At 44.0% G+C, this 19,766-nt stretch overlaps 1 protein-coding gene across 2 annotated transcripts; it reads left to right on the top strand.

The window, feature by feature from the left end:
- Positions 1-835: 835 nt before the first annotated feature.
- Positions 836-19,489, top strand: pask (PAS domain containing serine/threonine kinase). 2 transcript variants are annotated; one of them, XM_042329016.1, is made up of 21 exons: positions 836-982; positions 2,023-2,240; positions 2,726-2,952; positions 3,463-3,633; positions 3,790-3,927; positions 4,141-4,275; positions 4,352-4,592; positions 4,751-4,929; positions 5,461-5,587; positions 8,842-8,934; positions 9,216-9,387; positions 9,699-9,895; positions 10,027-10,683; positions 10,856-11,016; positions 12,694-12,870; positions 13,161-13,286; positions 13,450-13,584; positions 13,719-13,918; positions 14,618-14,751; positions 18,293-18,442; positions 18,588-19,489. In XM_042329016.1, the coding sequence occupies exons 2-21, from the start codon at positions 2,036-2,038 to the stop codon at positions 18,743-18,745; spliced, it is 3,783 nt and encodes a 1,260-aa protein (XP_042184950.1). In that variant the 5' UTR covers positions 836-982; positions 2,023-2,035; the 3' UTR covers positions 18,746-19,489. The 2 variants fall into 2 exon arrangements, with proteins under 2 accessions (XP_042184950.1, XP_042184951.1); XM_042329017.1 differs by having other exon boundaries at positions 980-1,118.
- Positions 19,490-19,766: the final 277 nt, after the last annotated feature.

Raw genomic sequence — 19,766 nt, 5'->3', positions numbered from 1 at the left:
ATTCAGACATGTTGCAGCAGTGTGTAGAAGGGAGATCCCACGATGTGAGAATTGTGCAGGAGGGCATATGTCAACTGTGGGGGCGCCCATGCAGCTGGGGATCCGAAGTGCCCTGTGAGAGAGAGACATTTTGAGATTGCCAGAGTTGGAGTGGGGAAAAAAGTGTCCTATGCTGAGGCAGTGAAGGAAAGATAAAAAAGAACACAGAATGGGCATCAACACTGTCACATGACCCGAGTGGTTGGATGAGTGAGGTCAAATGACCTGACCTTGACCCAAGGGTGAGTGATTCGACTGGGAGCCCCTCAGTGAGTAGGCCTGAAGAGAGAGGTGCAAAGCAGATGAGTTTTAGTAAGGTTTGATTTCTTGCGTTTATAGCGATGGTGATCAATTGCACTGCACTGATGGAGTGGAAATCCCAGAAGATAGATGTGATAGCAGATAAATATTTAGGTGTGAAAGATTTTTAGTGCAGAATGGCAACAGGAGGTTTTGAAAATAGGGGTTCCATCCTCCCAGGCCGATGGCTTGGTGTAGGATCGTTTAGGGCCAAAGTAGTAATATGGAGGGGTGGGTTTTTGAGGATAGTGTATAAGTGCAGGCTTAGATGATGGTGCAATTTAGGATTTTCCCATTCCCCTTTTCCATTTTTGTTGACCAAAATGTGCAATTCGCACTCCGACCTGAGAAAGGCAGCAATATGCAACACAGCGTCTAGTCTGCCGGAAATTCACACGGAGAAGAAGAAAAAATATCCTTCCCATCGACTCCTCCCATAAGCATCACTTATTGGATAATTGCCCTGAACGACTTTGAATAATAGTTCTCTGATTGGCTGTTCATACCTCGAGTGATTGAAAACCCGCGCTTTACAAACTTTTCTAGACTATCTAAAAAAATAACAACACAAAATTGTGTATCTTTCCAAGATAATATTTAGCATTCAACTACTCACGAAGTCGTCACTAAACTCGATACAGTGGTGAGTAACTTTAGGAGTCGGCGGGTTTTTGTTTAAACTCTTCCTTAGCAACCAACTTCAATACAGCAAGGAAAAGTCAACACAGCTGTTAGCGAGCTAGTTTGCTAATACGCCCATTTCAGGTTTACAGATAAAGGTGAGTTTTGGCCAGGTAAAAGTGAATTGTCTAATTTGGTGTGAAGGTAATTCATACGCTTGCAACACATCTATCATTAATTTCTAAATTGTAATTATTTCGCCTCTATGGCCTATATTGCCTTGCCTCCCTTTATATTACCTAATTTGCACACGCTGTATATAGACTTTTCTATTGTGTTATTGACTGTACGTTTGTTTACTCCATGTGTAACTCTGTTTTCTGTCGCACTGCTTTGCTTTATCTTGGCCAGGTCGCAGTTGTAAACGAGAACTTGTTCTCAACTGGCCTACCTGGTTAAATAAAGGTGAAGGGGGGGAAAAACCCGCTAGCTACCCTAACTAGGTGGTAGTAGTTAACGTTAGCCATCGGTTAGCTTGCTAGCTACCTGTGTAGAATGGGAATAGCGACCTCCGGTCCAGGGCGTGACTGGTGTCACTATACTTTGGTTACTTACCAGAATAAAGCTGTTGCTCGAGTGCTGACAGACATCTCAGAATGCGCCGGGTGTCATTCGACGTTCCTCCAAAATACGAAATCGAGTAATACGAAATGTTCACTACGCGATGCATGTTAAGGTAGCCTGGTGGTTAGTGTTGGGTCAGTAACCGAAAGGTTGCGAGATTGAATCCCCGAGCTGACAAGGTAAAAATCTTTATTTCTGCCCCTGAACAAGGCAGTTAACACTGTTCCCCGGTAGGCCGTCATTGTAAATAAGAATGTGTTCTTAAATGACTTGTCTGGTTAAAAATGAATAATCCAGAGCTAGTGAAGCCAGTCACTAGAGCAGCGGAGTAGTGAGCGCGTACGACGCCCTGGACCAGAGCTAGGGTGGGGACAACAAAGGTTTACTGTACCAGAAACCCCATCTGTTACAGCTGAATAACGTACATCCTTTCCATAGACCAAAGCCCACAATGTCGCTGTGGACTGAGTCCCGTTGGACAGAGAATCAAGGCAACCCTCGTGCTAAAGGGGACACCGTTTCTGTTGTCAAGGATGACTCCTCGGACCTCCTGGAGGATGACTCATTTGTCCTAAACAAGTCCTATCCATGTGTCGGGAGGCCACTGTACAAGGGCCAGGCTCTAGAACGCTGGCGGTTTCCTGGATCCGTAGCAGGTGTGTGTCTGGATGCTTCCTGCAACTTCCTCCTCTACATGGGTGTATTCATTAGTCAGATTCCATTGGTCTGTTGAAAAACGTTTTGCAACAGAAACCGTTTACTCAGAACTAAACTGGGAAGGACCTACCTGAATTTGCCAAATAAGCTTGATTTCATTGCTAAACGTTTACTGTTTGTAGAACTTTTTGCAACGGAATCTGTCTAATGAATACGCCCTCAGGTGTTTCCCTCTAGCTCGTACTTGTGGAATAGGAGTTAACATGGGACTGTCAAACAATGGCCGTGATGTGTCTGGCAGTGCTTAGGTTTACCTACAGCTGAGATGGTAGTCTCTAGCCAGAACACAATTGAGAGGCTGTGGCATCACAACGCAGTGGGAACAGGCTTATACACTATCATTACTAGTTCATGTCAACCCGTTTGTTTTAGTTTGTCATCACTAGACTCTATACTGTACATCGTAACCCTTTCATTTCTCTAGGTGATTGTCAGAACTCCTGTAGCTCTGTGGCTATGAGAGACATTCAGATCCCCAGCCGGCATGGCTCAGGATCACACAGCCAGTCAGACTCGCTGTCCACTGTGTCTGAGTCAGACAGAACCCTGCTCAGCCTGCTGACCTGTGCAGGAGGCTTTGCGCTCTCAGGACCTCCAGCGGTCCACAACCCCAACAAGGCTGTCCTCACTGTAGACTGCAAGAGCACAAAGGTAGGGTCACGATATGACTGCAATTGGGCTATATATCAAATGCTCTCTTACAATGCAAATCACTTTGAAATCAGTTTAAAGGTATATGAACTTGAAACTTAAAGGCTTAGGGCAGTCAAATGTGTTCCTGTATTGTATATACATTTTCATACTGTGAAAATGATAATGCCATTGTAGTGTAAGAACTGTTTGAATAGACTGCCTGAAATTTCAGCTGGTTTTGGTGGGATGGCCTTTTGGCCTTCCTGGTAACATCACCAGGTGGTTAAATTTAGTTCAAACAAGAGCTCTAAACCCCTCTGCCAATCACAGCCAGTCTTCAGTTTTCCCCTCCCCACTCAGACCACTCTGACTGTCCTAGCCTTGCTTGAGGAATTTCTCTTTGCTAAGAAGCTGCTTTTTAATTTGATTTTTTTACAAGTTGTCGGAGTCTGTTGTATGGCTATATTTTTATAGATATATCATTTGCACACAAGACAATTATTATTATTATTATTTTATTTTTTATAGATATTGGCTGCAAATGTGAAGGCATGCACACTGTTTGAGTGCACCAGCAATGATCTGATTGGACAAAAGCTGGCCTGCTTCCTGAAGAAGACCAATCAGGTCCTGGAAGAAGCTTTAAGTGAGGGGTGTCTTCAGACAGATGGAAATGTAGCAGTGGTGTCTGGGAAAGTGGTAAGAATGATTTTGCAAATAAAGGCTCAATTGTTTTCCTTCTGCACAGCCCTCTGTTGCTTGTCAAATTATTATTCTGTCTTGCTTAAGAGTACAGACAATCTCACATCCTTAGATCACGGCATTGAGATGACTCCTGTTTTCTTCTCTGTAAAGTTGGATGCAGTGAGCCAGTGTGGTACTGAGGTCCCAGTGTCTGTATGGACCCAGAGACAGTCACAGGAAGGACAGCATTGCCTGGTCATGATGGAGCGTGTGGAGAGAATCTCAGCCCATGTCTCCTTCTCACAAGACGTAAGTTACACAGATTCTAAGATGTGGTTCAGAGTGGCAGCTGACATCCTGAGAAACTCAAGTCATTTCTAGGTCATATTCTGTAAGGGCACACAGCACATGTTCTGCAACATAAGTCCAGGTAGTCCCTGTTTGTGGTACAGTATGGTGCCTATAAATACAACCACAAGGCCTCTGTAGCCTAACTCGATGAGCGATTGCGTTTACTTCTAGGGGAGCATCCTGAGCTGTGACCTGGTCTTTGCCCATCTGCATGGTTACAGGCAGACCGAGGAGCTGACAGGGATGCCTATCAGAGAGATGATCCCCTCTCTACAGATCCCCCTCCACAGCCGCGCTCTGCCCAAGGTCAGTCCACACACACACACACCTGCCCCATAGAGAGCACTGGTTTAACCCTGATGTAACATCTCCCTTCCCTCAGATGCTGAGGATCCAGAGGGTGTCCAGTCGATGCAGGGGGGGCACCTCCCTCCTCCTCTGTATTAAACTCCAGGGGGCAGTGGTGTGTGGTAAACCCCAGCAGCTGAAGGATGGGTTGGGCTGCCCAGAACCCCAAAACACCCCTGGTGGACCTGAGGACCAGCAGGGTTCCCCCGTCTCCTCCCCAGTCTGCAGAGCACCACAGCCAGAAAACTGTGAAAATGGAAAGGAACTGTCTTCTGGTAGAACAGTGCTCTTCTCATTCTCAATTCTCTGAGAAATGTTACTATAGAATTGTTTGTATACAAGTTAGGTAGTTTGTGCGCAAGAGATTTCTTGCACACAAAGAATCAGTATTTGACATCTAAAGATCTTGTCTGTATGCCTTGCCATCTGTCAGGAGTTAAAGAGAACAGCAGCCTCTCCCCTGGTTCGGGGCTGGTCTATTCTGGGACGGTGTGGGTGTTCGCCCCTCTCAGCGGTCTCCTCACCCTCCACCCTGATGGCTCTATCAACAGCATCCACAACCACCTGTCCCTCAGTCTCCTGGGCTTTGGGAATGCGGAACTACAGGGGAAGGTATTAAACTAACTCTTCTCATACACTGGTTTAATGCAATGTATTTAGAAAGCCTTGTAAAAAAAAAAAAAACATACAGAAACCCCCCTACCCCCCCCTTTAAGAAGTAAGGCCTGAGGGGCTGTGAATATACCATGGCTAAGGGCTGTTCTTATGCATAATGCATAACCTCAGGTGCCTTATTGCTATTATAAATTGGTTACAAATGTAATTGAAACAGTAAAAATACTTTGCCAAACCTGTGGTATACAGTCTGATATACCATTGGCTTTTAGCCAATCAGCCAATGCTTTTCTAATATACCCAATATTCATCAGTAACATAATTATGAGCTCTGGCCTTCATTGTTATTGGCTGATGCAAACTAGACTCATTTTATGGTCCTAGATTCAACCAGCTGTAGAGGGTTCTGTAATGTCGCTCTAGTTTCTGCTGTAGGGTTGGGGGTCAATTCAGAAAGTAAACTGCGTTCCAGTTCCAGGTTTTCCTCATTGACATGAATTGTAACTGTCTTTGTCATGTGTCCTACAGGATGTCACGTTCCTGATTCCTGCTTTCTATGATTGGTTCTGTGGCTTGGAGAACGGTGCCATTACCCCACCCCAACAACCAGAAAGTGTGCTTCTACATACTGACTCATCACACCCCTCCAACACAGGTGACTCATCTGTAGTTCAGTTTCTCTCCATCGTAGGGCAGTGTTCTTCTCCACCAGTTCTTGATGGCTGTTGTAGTGTATGCACGCTTTTGTTCATCCTAGCACTAACTGATTCAGCAAGTCAACTATTAATCAAAGACTTTGATTATCCCAATTTTGTACAGATGTGCTATCTTAACTTGACCACAGGAAAATGATCCTGCAGCAACAGGAAATGTGAATTATATCCACTTATAATTAATATACACTTTTGTAGGGGTTGATACATTTATAGTTGATACATTAAGTCTGAAAATTATGTGGATCTTTTATTTATATATATATATATTTATATATATATATATATATAAAAAAAAATACTTAAGAAGCTTTTTAAACATTCAAACTATTTGCATTTCCTGCTGTGCAGTTATAGTGCTCAAATTAGAATAGTATGTCTAAGTGCTGGTCTAGCACAAATGTCCCCAGAACCAGGTGTGAGGAACACTCCCTGTTGTCGAGCTGAACACTGTAGTGACGGGGACACGAGGCCTCTGGACCTCAAAACCAGTTCCAACATTTTCACTGCATAATCAGACTGATTTTAGCCCTGGGACACCAGGTGTGTCCAGTTATCAGGTAGAACAGAAAGCCAGCAGGCTCTGGTCCTTGTAGACCAGGTATTCCCAAACTGGGGTACGCACAATGCTGTCGAGGGGTACGCCAAATAAAAATATGATTCGCGTTTTAAATTGGTATCACATTTTGTAGTCCATTTTATAGTTTCCAACGGGGCTATATATATTTGGGTGAGGTTCTCACCTGAGTAGCCTCACTTCACTGCCAAAAATAAAATTCAACCATCTATTCAGCAAAATAATAACAATGTCAAATACAAGTAGCCTAGCCAAGTGATTAACATCCAATCACATTAACCGTTACCCTCTCGTGAGAATTCTACTAACGGTCCTTATGGCGGCGACGGTTGCTGCTGCTCATTCTGTTTGCTCAAATAGATAAATGGTTAAAGTAAGGACAGGTCTAAAGACACCTACCAGCTCTACTGGTAGTACTGCACCTACCAGCAGTATCGCACCTGTCGACGACAAGTTGCTCTGCTTCCACGAGCACATCCAATGTTAGCATCAGTAATTCTACATTTGTTAATAGCCCAGCTAGCATGGACGCTGACAGTTGTGAATCTGATGCAGCTGAAGAGCTACTGGCCCCTTACCCGGCAAAGCACCGAACAACAAAGGGACATTGGACCATCGACGAGGAGTAAATATAATGATAACTACATTGACTTGGCATTCACTTATATTGGGAGTAGTGCCTTTCCTCAGCCACAGAGTACTTTTGTACTTCTGCACATAAACACAATCTCACAACTCGCTGAAACCATCACTCTTGCGCATAGATTTAGAAACAAAATATGTCAATTTGAAAAATAAGCCAGTTTTTTTTTGGGGGGGGGGTTGTGAGAATTAAGACAACTTGACTAAGACATGTATAAAAGCCACAGATACCATTTAAGAAAGGGAAAGGCTGAAAACTATTCTGGCAATGCTTTCATCAAACTGGTTCACGACGCATCCGTGACATGGCAGGACGATGTTTTGAAACAACTACTGCTTTGCATACAAGCTAGTGAATTATGTGTTACAGCTGGATGAGTCAACAGACGTGGTGGGCCTCTTATGTCTGTTAGGTTTATGGGGGATGAGTTCAGGAAGACATCCTCTTCTGGTAACCAGGACAACAGGAAAGGGTATTTAAGTACTGGACAGCTTTATGACATCAAATGGATGTTGGTGGTCGAGATGTGTTGGTATCTTTACTGATGATGCAGAAGTTGTGACCGGGAGACATAGTGGAGTGGTAACGTGTATGCAAGCAGTTGCTCCCGACCCCACTTGGGTACACTGCAGCATCCACTGAGAGGCTCTTGCTGCCAAGGGAATGCCTTACGGCTTGAAAGACATTTTGGACACTACAGTGAAATGGTTAACTTTGTTAAAACAAGGCCCCTGAACTCGTGTATTTTCTGCACTATGCAATGATATGGGCAGCGACCATGTAACGCTTTTACAACATACAAGTGCGCTGGTTATCAAGTGGCAAAGTAGACACGTTTTTTTTTTAATTGAGAGACTAGCTTAGTTTTCTTTACTGACCATAATTTTCACTTGTCTGACTGCTTGCATGATGAGTTTCTCACACTACTGCCCTATCTGGGTGTTTTTTCTCGCCTGAATTATCTGGATCTAGGATTACAGGGACTCTCTGCAACTATATTCAATGTGTGGGATTAAATTGAGGCTATGATTAAGAAGTTAACAAGGACAACACACAGGTCTTTCCATTTATATTTTTTTGTGTTCAAATGAACGCAACCTTACGGACAATGTGATATAGCAAAGCACTTGCGTGAGTTGGGTGTGCAATTACGCAGGTACTTTCCCAAAATGGCTGACACAAACAACTGGATTCCTTATGTTTCATGCCCTGTCTCAGTCCACTTACTGATATCTGAACAAGAGCCTCCTCAAAATTGCAACAAGCGGTTCTGTGAAAATGTAATCAGCAGCCACTACCAGATTTCTGGATTGGGTTGCGCCCAGTTTCCTGCCTTGGCAAATCACGCTGTTAAGACACTGATGCCCTTTGTAACCACATACCTATGTGAGAGTGGATTCTCAGCCCTCACTAGCATGAAAACTAAATACAGGCACAGACTGTGTGGAAAATGATTTAAGATAAGACTCTCTCCAAAACAACCCAACATTGCAGAGTTGTGTGCATCATTTTAAGCACACGGGTCTAATTAACCTGAGTTATTCACAAATTTCAACATTTAAAGTGTTATTTAAGATGGCAAAATGATTTATTAGTGCCCTAGTCCTTTAAGAGATCTGTCACTTCCCACGAGCTGGGTTGTGACAGTCACACTCATTCTTAGGTTTAATAAATGTATCATACTGTGGCAGGCTTACAATGATGGCCAAAACAACATTTGAGAGCGCTGGTGCTGGAGGTTGAATGTTTGAAGGGGTATGGGACTATAACGTTTGGGAACCACTGTTGCTGGGGAAGAGTTGAAAAACGCTGCTCTATTGGTTTAGCACCAGGGCAGGAAAAATTCTCTAATCCAACTGGTGCTTTCCACTACATGAAACGACTCTTGGATGACCGCCTGCTATGGGTGTTTGTCAGATTCCTTGTTTTTCCTTCATCTCCAGTAAACGAAGCATTTAACTCTGTTCCCCTTCCAGACCCCTGTGTATACTCTGGTCATCCTGTCCCTGCTGCTAGCACAGTCACCCATCCCATTCCCACATTCCCAATGGGAGGCCAACTTCAACAGGGTAAAGTTAGGCTCTCACTCATCACTGACGTGCATTTCTGAAGTGTTACTCATGAAATACATTTCCTTTCTACTTTGTCAGTGTGTTCTGCCTCCATGCATAATTTAAATATGATCTTCCTGGTTTTCATTGCTTTGTTGATTCTTCATGTTCACTGGGTTTGTCATCTCAAATCATGGAGGTTTTTTTTCCCAGAATCCAAGTAATGCAGTCAAAAGGGAATAACAATCCTGACTAAATAGCTTTGGGGGAGGAAAAATAAAAATGTTCTGGCTGTCTAGACCCCAGCTCTCTGGCTGGTGACATGGCCGTGGTGCAAAAGGCAGAACAGGGGAGAAACCTCTCCACTTGGAAGGGCAGGATCTTCACTGGCTCCAGTATCCGACTGGAGCAGCAGGGCAGCACTCCCTCCACCCTGGAGCCTCCGGAGGTTACCTCCACACCCACGATCAGGTACGTCACCTATGGACAAGTTCAGTCCTGAAATGAACATGTAGTGTGGGGGTGTCCTATCCCCTTTGGTTTTCATATTGGTTTTAATTTCCACCTTCTGACACCTGACTTCCCACTTGAATGAATCAGACACACACTTAAAGGCAATGATCAAAGTGAGGAGATGAGAGGCCCTGAGGTAGGCCAAGTTGCTAACCTAATAAAAATGTTGTGATGTATATGAAGTGTTTAATGATAGTTCGGCCCCGTCCCATATCAACCACTCAGTTTTTCTGTAGGCTCTAGGTGCCTAACTAGGTTTCTCTCCACAGGGTTGATGACACTGCAGAACTGATGAAAGAAGCTGCACAGGTAGCCCTGTGTCCCAGCCAGTGTGACAGTGGTGACGACACCCACGACCTGCTACAGTCCTTTGCCCTGGTGGAGAGAGGCGAGGTACTCTGCCTGTCACTCACTCACCCTCCAACCTGTAGCCCAGGAGGGCAGCCCCTCAGTGGAGTGGGACCAGGTGTGAATTAGCTAACAAATTGTGATTTTAAAAAATGGTACAAAAAATGTTAAGACTTTGTCCAAATTCACTTCTAAATTTCCTCTGCGAATGGACTTTAATGTAAAAATGTGTTATTTGTATTACTTAAGGCACTCCAACCATGGATGAGTGCAGCCGAGCACGGCCCTGCCGCCCTACCCCATACCATGCCAAAGGCCCCCAGCAGCTGTGTGACCTGTCAGCCATGCAGGACTCCAGCTTCGAGGTGATCTCCCTGGGCAGCCGCTCCTCCTCAGGGTTCTGTGAGAAGTGGGCTGGGTGTCATGGGGGGTCCAGCCCGACGGCGGCCAGCTGCTACCTGGACCTGGACACCAATGGGGAGCTGGTGACCCGGGCCATGGCCGACCTGAACCTGAGTGGAGTTCTAGAGTTGCTTAGTGTTGGAGGTGACGATGACTTCTCCCATACCTCGGTTGATACCGCCGAGCTCCTGCGTACCCCTTCGCCGTATGTGGTCGAGTCCGACCAGGAAGAGGGACCCGGATGTGTGGAGGTCCAGAACAGTCAATTGAAAGGACTGGCGGGGGAGGACGAACGTGACCAGTGGGCTGTGTTCTCTGTTCTCCACAACGTCCAAAGCCAGGACTCTAGACAGATGAATGGTGAGATGCAGTTGCTCTCGGATGCTCCTCCCAACACCTCCACCCCTAAGAAGCAGCAGGAGAATGAGTGCTCCATGACCCCGCAGCACATCACAGAGGGGAGCTATGATGGAAGTGTTTACCACAGGGATGGAACAAGAATCGGTTGGTACCTCTTCCCAAGCTCTCACTTAGCTTTTATCTTTGAGAAGAGCTGAGCTTCCAGGTCTAGAGCATCTCCTAAAGATGGTGTGTGGTATCAGCTCTGTGGTACTCGATTACTAAGTTGGTTTTAGAACTACGAGGATGAATTATAGCATCTCTCTCTTTCCTCCAGAGGTGCAGTGTGAGATCCGTAGGGCTGAGCTTCATGGGGCTAGGTGTGTGTTCTGTCTGTGGCTGAGCAGGCCTGGACAGCAGGAGTCAATGTTGCATCATAGTGGCGTCTACAGCAACAGAGCTTCACTACAAAACTCATCCTCACTCAGTCTGGGAGAGGTCAGTATTCAGTCTGTAAACTCCTGCTTAATCTGGAGAGAAAAGTGTTTAATTATTTTGTTGATTTTGACAGGTTGACAGATTTTTGCTTTCCCCCGGTCTGGTAATGAGAGGAATATTCTGCTGCCAACATTGATGTTTTCACACTGCTTTACTTCGACATTTTGTAACAAAGTCCGCTTAAAATGGATAGAATTTTATCTACACAATACTCTCGTCAAACTGGATGTGAAATAAAACGCCATCTTGATTAGATAGTTTTGACTCAGGGCATTGAATACCAAGTTAGACTCTCCTTTGACAGTGTTTACATGCTTTCTGGGTCAGTCCCACACCTGGATTGTACAATATTTGCACGGTCTTTTAAATTCTTCAACCTCTGTCAAGTTGTTGCTCATTGCTAGACAGCCATTTTCAAGTCTTGCCATAGATTTTGAATCAGATTTTAAGTCAACTTTAACTATGCCACTCAGGAACATGTAATGTCCTCTTGGTAAACTCCACTGTATTTGGTTTTCTTTTGTCCTGCTGAAAGGAATGTTTGTTGGAAAGCAGACTGAACCAGGTTTTCCTCTGTTTTTATTTTATCATAAATTCCCTAGTCCTTGCCAGTGACAAGCATACTATAACATGATGCAACCACCACCATGCTTGAAAATATGAAGTGTTACTCGGATGTTGAATTTTCCCCAAACATACCACTTTGTTAGTACATGATGATGATGATTTAACTTTAGTTAAGTGCAAACAAGATGCATGTTTTTGAATATTGTTTGCTTCCTGTACAGCGTTCCTCTTCACTCAGTCAATTAGGTTAGCATTGTGGAGTAACTACAATGTTGTTCCACTGCCATTAAACTGTTTTAGTCACCATTGGCCTCATGGTGAAATCCCTAAGCGGCTCTGTCCTCTCTGGCAACGGAGTTAGGCAGGACACCTGTATCTTTGTAGTGACTTGGGGCGGCAGGGTAGCCTAGTGGTTAGAGCGTTGGACTAGTAACCGGAAGGTTGCAAGTTCAAATTCCCGAGCTGACAAGGTACAAATCTGTCTTTCTGCCCCTGAACAGGCAGTTAACCCACTGTTCCTAGGCCGTCATTGAAAATAAGAATTTGTTCTTAACTGACTTGCCTAGTTAAATAAAGGAATAAAAAAATAATAATAGTTACACCATCCAAATTGTAATTTATAACTTCACCATGCTCAAAGGGATATTCAATGTCTTCAGTTTATTTTGACCCATATACCATTAGGAGCCCTTTGCCAGGCATTGGAAAACCTACCTGGATTCAACTAAATATTGGTTGAATCTGTTTGAAATTCACTGCTTGACTGAGGGACCTTACAGATAATTATGTGGAGTACAGGGATGAGGTAGTCATTCAAAAATCATTAACACTATTGCACACAGAGAGTCCATGTGATTTGTTCAGGAAATGTTTACTCCTGAACTTATTTTGCCATAACAAAGGGGTTGAATACTTATTGACATTTCGGCTCCATAGTTTTTTTTTTTTTTTTTTTTTTTTGTAAAAATGTAGACTTTTCCACTTTGGCATTGTGTATGTAGGCCAGTGACACAATGTCATGTTTTAAATGTGGGCTGTAACACGACAAAATAATGAGTCAAGGGATATGTTTACATTCTGAAGGCACTTTACTTGTATATTTTGACTCAGGCGATCTTGGAGGCCAGCCGTGGCGGTGCCGGTGAGGCGCTGCTCTCCACTTTGGACCTGGACCATTCCCGTGCATGCGATGGGCAGTTCTCAGAGCTCTACCAGCCGCTCCACGCCGTGGGGAAAGGGGCCTTCGGCTTCGTGTGGCAGGCTTGCAGGCGCTCTGACGGAGAGAAGGTGAGACTGACTGGGGACTCGTTACATTTTTACCAGTAAAGGTAAAGAACAACCACTCGCACACCTTATGAGTACCATAACGTGTCTTTATGGAGGGGAGTGTGTTTAAAAAATATATATAATAATTATACAATGTGACTCAAAATGGCTTTGAATTCCAGGTAATTGTATGACCTCAATGTGGTATCTTCATGTTCACAAGGTTTCACTGCATCCAAATACAGTTTTTGGAAAGGTAACTCATGGATTTCTGTATTCAAATAGTGTGATTGTCCCTCCTATGTTTGTAGGTGGTGGTGAAGTTTATCAGGAAAGGAAGGATAGTCAGTGAATGCTGGGTGGATGACCCCGTGCTGGGCCGCGTCAGCCAGGAGGTTGCCATACTCACCCGCCTGACACACCACAACATCGTCAAGGCAACAACTGTTTTTAGTTTGTTTGTGCCATGTTTTTAATGTGGTTCTCAGTGGTAACCCACATCTCCTCCATACAGAATAACAAACCTTCCCCACTAAACAGTTTAGAGGCTCTTTTCCTAACATTTATCTGTTTATTCTCTCTCTCTCATCTGTGTCGCAGGTCCTGGAGGTGTTTGAGAACGAGGGTTACTTCCAGATGGTGATGGAAAAGCATGGGGATGGTCTGGACCTGTTTGAGTTCATAGACAAACAGCCCCAGCTGGATGAGCCTCTGGCCAGCTACATCTTTAGACAGGTACGGGACAGGAAGACAGATGAAGAATGGGCTCTTTGCACCTGTGTGTAGAAAGGAAACTATGGGCAGAAAAAATGTGATGGGTATTGTGTGAAATGTCACCATTTTCTGTCTCACCATCTCTCCCCCTTCAGTTGGTGGCAGCAGTGGCGTATCTAAGGAACAAAGACATCCTCCACCGGGACATCAAGGATGAGAACATCATCATTAACACAGAGTTCCACATCAGACTCATAGACTTTGGCTCTGCTGTCCCGCTGGCTCCAGGGAAGCTGTTCTACACCTTCTGTGGCACGCTGGAGTACTGCTCCCCAGAGGTGCTGAAGGGCAACCCGTAAGTACACAGGGTTTGTTTCTGGATCAAGAAGGGGCTTAGGTGATGGCGTCGCAGGGGCGTGACGGGAGTCGTGGCAATGGGGCGCGGCTGAATTTAAATAAGCTATTTAGGGCCCCCCCCCCATCTTGGAGGTGTAGAAATGTCTGAATTTAAGCCAATTTCCTGCAATTATACACTATTTTGGCATTTTATTAGGATTGCTGTTGCAAAAGCAGCATTATGCCATGGTGCTGACATTTTTGATGTTTTAAAGCTCATTTTCTATGCATTTTGCCATGGCTAATGCTGTGTTTTGCTTAAACGTAACCCAATCAATATGGCTAAATTCATTGTTTTGGGAAATTTCAATTCTTGGCTGATAAGCATTTTTTGCTGACTTAATTTTTCCAAGATTTATATTTTTCCTACATGTGCTATCTTGTATAAAATTAAAATGATTAAAACAAGGTGTTTTTCCATCTCCCCCCAAAAAAGAAAAATGCAGAAAAATCCCTATAAACACACACTGCCACTAGTCATAAGTCCAACACTGGTTGGGGGGGTTAGCATACACAACTGTTAGGACAAAACACTTTTTGCAACATGATTTTACAAAACTAGGAAATGCTGAATGAGAGCAATCCTGTACATGGTGGTCCTTTGTTGTTTACTGTGGGTTCCCTGTTTTACTGTGGGTTCCTCCCCTGTGTTGCGTAGCTACGGCGGTCCAGAGCTGGAGCTGTGGTCTCTTGGGGTGCTGCTCTACACATTGCTGTTCGGTGAGAACCCTTTCTGTGACATGGAGGAGACCCTGCAGTCCAAACTCAAGCCCCCCTTCCCTGTCTCTCCAGGTAGGACATCCAGTCAGAAACCGGTGTAATAGTGGGTACCGGGTTACCAAGATTTAGATTTCCCGCCAACTCCTGTTTCCTGGGATAAATAACTGCTAGAAATCTAACTTGTTTCTATGAACAGCATGACATGTAATGGAACTGTTAAATTATACTCCATAACAATATAAATGGAACATGTAAAAGTTTGTTTCTTGAGTTGAAATATCCCAGAAACGGTCCATATTCACAAAAAATTGGCAGGCATAGGTTACTAACAACGAACACAATTTTATTGATTGAAATTTTAGTGACAAGATCCTGAGGCCCATTCTTGTGCAATTTAACCGCTAACATCACCATGTGTTTTATCATGCTATGTCGCAAGGATCTGCACAATTCCTGGAAGCTGAAAATGTCTCTGTTCTTCCATGGCCTGCATACTCACCAGACATGTCACCCATTGAGCAGGTTTAGGATGCTCTGGATCGCCTGTACGACAGCATGTTCCAGCGACTGCAACAGCCATTGGAGTGGGAAAACATTCCACGGGCCCCAACGTGTACAAGACAAAGGAGCTAGTCGTGGACTAGAGATGAAGGAAGGCCGAACACGCCCCCATTCACATCGACAGGGCTGTAGTGGAGCGTGTCCACGTCACCAACACTGTCTTTGGACCATGATAGTTTGAAGAGGTCACAACACATTTTCCTTCTCTGGAGACTGAAGATTTTGCATGGGTCAGTTCTTTGGCTGCACCGTAAGAGCATCCTGACTGGTTGCATCACCGCCTGGTATGGCAAAGGCTCAGCGTCTGACCGTAAGGCACTACAGAGGGTAGTGCGTACGGCCCAGTACATTACTGGGGCCCTTCCTGCCATCCAGAACCTCTACACTTCAGAGGAAGGCCCCCAAAAAAATCAGAATCCAGTCACCTCAGTCATACACTGTTCTCTCTGCTAACGCATGACAAGCGATACTGGAACGCCAAGTCTAGGACAAAGGCTCCTTAACAGATTCTACTCCCAAGCCATAAGACTGCTGAAAAATTAATCAAGTAGCCACCTGGACTATTTACGTTGACTCGCTGGTTATCTATGCATAGTCACTTTACCCCTACCTACGTGAATAAATTACCTGTAACCCCCCCCTCACATTGACTTGATACCCCTGTATATAGCCTTGTTACTTTTTATTAATTTAAATATTTAACTCAATTTCTTGAACGGCATTAAGGGATTGTAAGCATTTCACAGGAAGGGCTACACCTGTTGTATTCGTTGATCAAATAGCATTTGTCATTTGTGCAACTCTGTAGATTGTTGTGCTGCATGAGACAAATGGTCACCCCAGATACTGACTGGTTTTCTGATCCACGCATCTACTTTTTCTTAGTTATCTTTGCCCAACAGATTCAGATCTGTATTCCCAGTCATGTGAATTCCAATAGATTAGGGCCTAATGAATTTATTTAAATGGACTTTCCTTATATGACATAACTTAGTAAAATTGTAAACTTGCATCTTGGCAAAAGAAATGTCAACTGCGGTTATTTTTAGCAAATTTTAACATGTAAATATTTGTATGAACATAAGATTCAACAACTGACAAACTGAACAAGTTCCATAGACATGTGACTAACTGAAATGGAATAATGTGTCCCTGAACAAAGGGGGGTCAAAAGTAAGTCTGTATTTTGTGTGGCCACCAGCTGCATTAAGTACTGCAGTGCATCTCTTCAAGGACTGCACCCGATTTGCCAGTTCTTGCTGTGAGATGTTACCCCACTCTCCCCCCCAAGGCACCTGCCAGTTCCCAGACATTTCTGCGGGAATGGCCCTCACCCTCCGATCCAACAGTCCCAGACGTGCTCAATGGGTATGCGATCCGGGCTCTTCGCTGGGCATGGCAGAACACTGACGTTCCTCTTGTCTTGCAGGAAATCATGCACAGAACGAGCAGTATGGCTGGTGGCATTGTGATGCTGGAGGGTCATGTCAGGATGAGCCTGTAGGAAGGGTACCACATGAGGGAGGAGGATGTCTTCCCTGTAACGCACAGTGTTTACCTGCAATGATGACAAGCACAGTAAGATGATGCTGTGACACAACCCCCCCCAGACCATGACGGACCCTCCACCTCCAAATCGATCCCGCTCCAGAATACAGGCCTCTGTGTAATGCTCATTGCTTTGACTATAAACGTGAATCCGACCGTCATTCCTAGTGAGACAAAACCGCGACTCGTCAGTGAAGAGCACACTTTGCCAGTCCTGTCTGGTCCAGTGACGTTGGGTTTATGCCCATAGGTGACGCTGTTGCCTGTGATGTCTGAGGACATCATAACAGGCCTAAAAGCCCTCAGTCAAGCCTCTGTCTATTGCGGACAGTCTGAGCACTGATGGAGGGTTTGTGAGTTCCTGGTGTTACTCGGGCAGTTGCCATCCTGTACCTGTCCGGCAGGTGTGATGTACCTATTTTATTTATTATTTAAAAAAAATATTTTTTTGCATAGTTTAAATCTGTATTGTCAGCATGTGCAATCATCCAATTTGTTTCTAATTTACACCACTATCTGGCTTTTTTTCACCTGCGGTTGGTTGCTTTTAAATCCGTGTGCACTCTGCCATCCTCTAGCATCAATTTCATTCACGTTGCCTCAAATGGCTAACCCTGATCAAGATGGATATACAGCATGTACAAGACAGTAACATCTTCCTAATATTGCGTGGCACGCCCTTTTTCCCCCTCAGAACAGCCATGTATATTAAACGGTCATTCATTAGTTAAATATACGTTTCTAACGGTCTTACACTCTGCTCTGGCCTCTTATATAGCTCTTGTGGAGTCCAAGGTAAAGCTACTACAATAGCTTAATTGGGAGTTTTTTTATTTGTAGTTTTAGCTTTTCTTGAGCTGAGGGATTCTGAATGTTAAATGCAGCAACAACAAAAAATCATTTTGAAGCATGATGGTCAAAAACATGACCATTCAATGGTAAGCAAATTATTCAAGTATGACATTAGAATGAGGACAACTAAACTTTCATTTAACTGGGGAAGGAATGAAGTAATATGCAAATTGTGCAAAATTTAAAGGTAAGTTGTCAGTCTACAATTTATAGCCTAGCAAAATGTATTAACTTTGTAGGCCACATGTCCTTCACCAGCATCGTTTGTTTTCAACTTCATGGGTTGAACGAGGTGTGTAATTCCAGTCAAATAATAGTCCACACAAGATTACTGGAGCTTGTTTAATTTATTTACCCAAGAGCATACATCTCTCGACTTATATATTTTTCTGTGTTGGATAACAGCACAAACTTGGTCTCATACGTTTTAATGTAGGGCTCATCTTCCTCAGGTAGCATCCAGATTGTTTTCATGTATATGTATATGCTGTAATGGGTTTTGGTGTGAAATACCAGGTTACCCAGGAGTTATTTTTATTAGTAAAATTGACCAACAGCCTATTTTTCCCATTTTTTTTATTTTTTATTCTCCACAACCGTGCACCTAAACAGTGCTGTGACTGGTGTCTGACCTCTTCCTGTGCTCCCCCAGACCTGCATGCTATGCTGTCAGGAATGCTGCAGCCTGACCCCCAACAGAGAATGACCCTGGAGCAGCTTCTGCTGCAGCCCTGGATTCGCCAGCCCATCTGCCTGGCTGACTACAGCTGGGAGGAAGTGTTCCCTTACGGCAAGAGCCACGGTCAGTAGAGGCGACGAGTCCCTCTTCTCTCCATTCTTATCACCCAATAGCTAAGCAAACGACAGCCACTTTAGTCTGTAGGGTACAGTGTCCATATTAGGACATCTGATTTTCACCCATAGTCACTTTCCTCTTGTCTTCACAGCTCCCCCACAGTACCACGAGTCTGTTCCTGGAGACTTTCTAGGCCAGGGCTTGTACCCGGACACTAGAGATGATTCTTCACTTCCTTCTGATGATGACGATGAGAGGTCCATGGCTGCCATGACAACTGAGCTCATGAAGTACCTCTCTGATGAATGAGTTAACTTCAGTGGTGCATTTTAATCTTCTGACTTCCTCTCTCCTGGAGCTCCTTCCCTTCATATACACTGCACTGATCTGTAAACCTGTCCATATTCTCTATCCTATGGGAAGGAGACAAGGGGTGGGAGAACCATTTTAGACTCGAGATGCACCCCAGGTCCTGTCATCGTATCAGGACCTGGACTGACTGAAGAGACTCTAAATAGCAAGTGTGCTTTTACTACCAGAATAAATGCATATAATTTTTAGAATGTGGATTGGGGGGGAGATGTATCCTTAAAATTATGTATATGAATACAACCAAAGAGGTACAGCAAAATAATGAGCTGAACATACAACACCTACGGGTGCCTTTATTTGCTGTAGTGTATTTATTAGAGGGACTGTGGTATATTGGGTAATGAATGTATCGTAGCTTCCAAAGCCTTATAATGGGTCATAAACTGAAGAATAGTTTCACTTCAAAATATAAAATGCACTGATGCCTCGAGCAGAGGGTTGACTGATTCAGGTGCCACTACTCGCCAACGAGCCAGATGATTCACTTTGCTTTTATCTGTTGTCTGATTTATATTAAACAATTCTGTTAAAGAAGTAGTGGTGTTAACTGCTTATTTATGCTTGTCGTGCAAAATTGTAAGTCTTTCACATTATTTCAATATTTAATTCGCATGCTTTTATCAGTTTGACTGTTTCCTGTTTCAACATTGCAAATAAAATATACAAATATTTAAGCTAGAATCCTCGTTTGCAAAAAATTTTTTTTGTGGGGGATCGGGTCGTCATATACACCGCCCCTATATTTATTTGGACCGTGCAGCTAAAACTAATGTCTATTGCAGCATTTTTGATATGTGAATGTTTTGAGGTAACCGTAAAGAATGCCTTTTGGGGGGTCTTTATGTATGAGTACCTCCATTTTGAAGGTGACAAGTATTTAGAGAAATTCACTTAGTATTTTGTTAAAATAGTATTATTTGGTCCTGTATTCCTAGCACTCAATGACTACATCACGCTT

Source organism: Oncorhynchus tshawytscha, linkage group LG10, assembly GCF_018296145.1.
Source record: "Oncorhynchus tshawytscha isolate Ot180627B linkage group LG10, Otsh_v2.0, whole genome shotgun sequence".
Taxonomy (NCBI): domain Eukaryota; kingdom Metazoa; phylum Chordata; class Actinopteri; order Salmoniformes; family Salmonidae; genus Oncorhynchus; species Oncorhynchus tshawytscha.
Note: the sequence above shows the minus strand (reverse complement) of the source record. Positions and strands in the feature narration are given on the sequence as shown.

Excerpts from the sequence above, each read along its gene's own strand:
- pask (XM_042329016.1), top strand. The coding sequence starts at position 2,036 with ATGTCGCTGTGGACTGAGTCCCGTTGGACAGAGAATCAAGGCAACCCT. Across the intron at positions 4,930-5,460 it reads ATGCGGAACTACAGGGGAAG|GATGTCACGTTCCTGATTCC; the intron begins GTATTAAACTAA and ends TGTGTCCTACAG. Across the intron at positions 13,287-13,449 it reads CACACCACAACATCGTCAAG|GTCCTGGAGGTGTTTGAGAA; the intron begins GCAACAACTGTT and ends TCTGTGTCGCAG.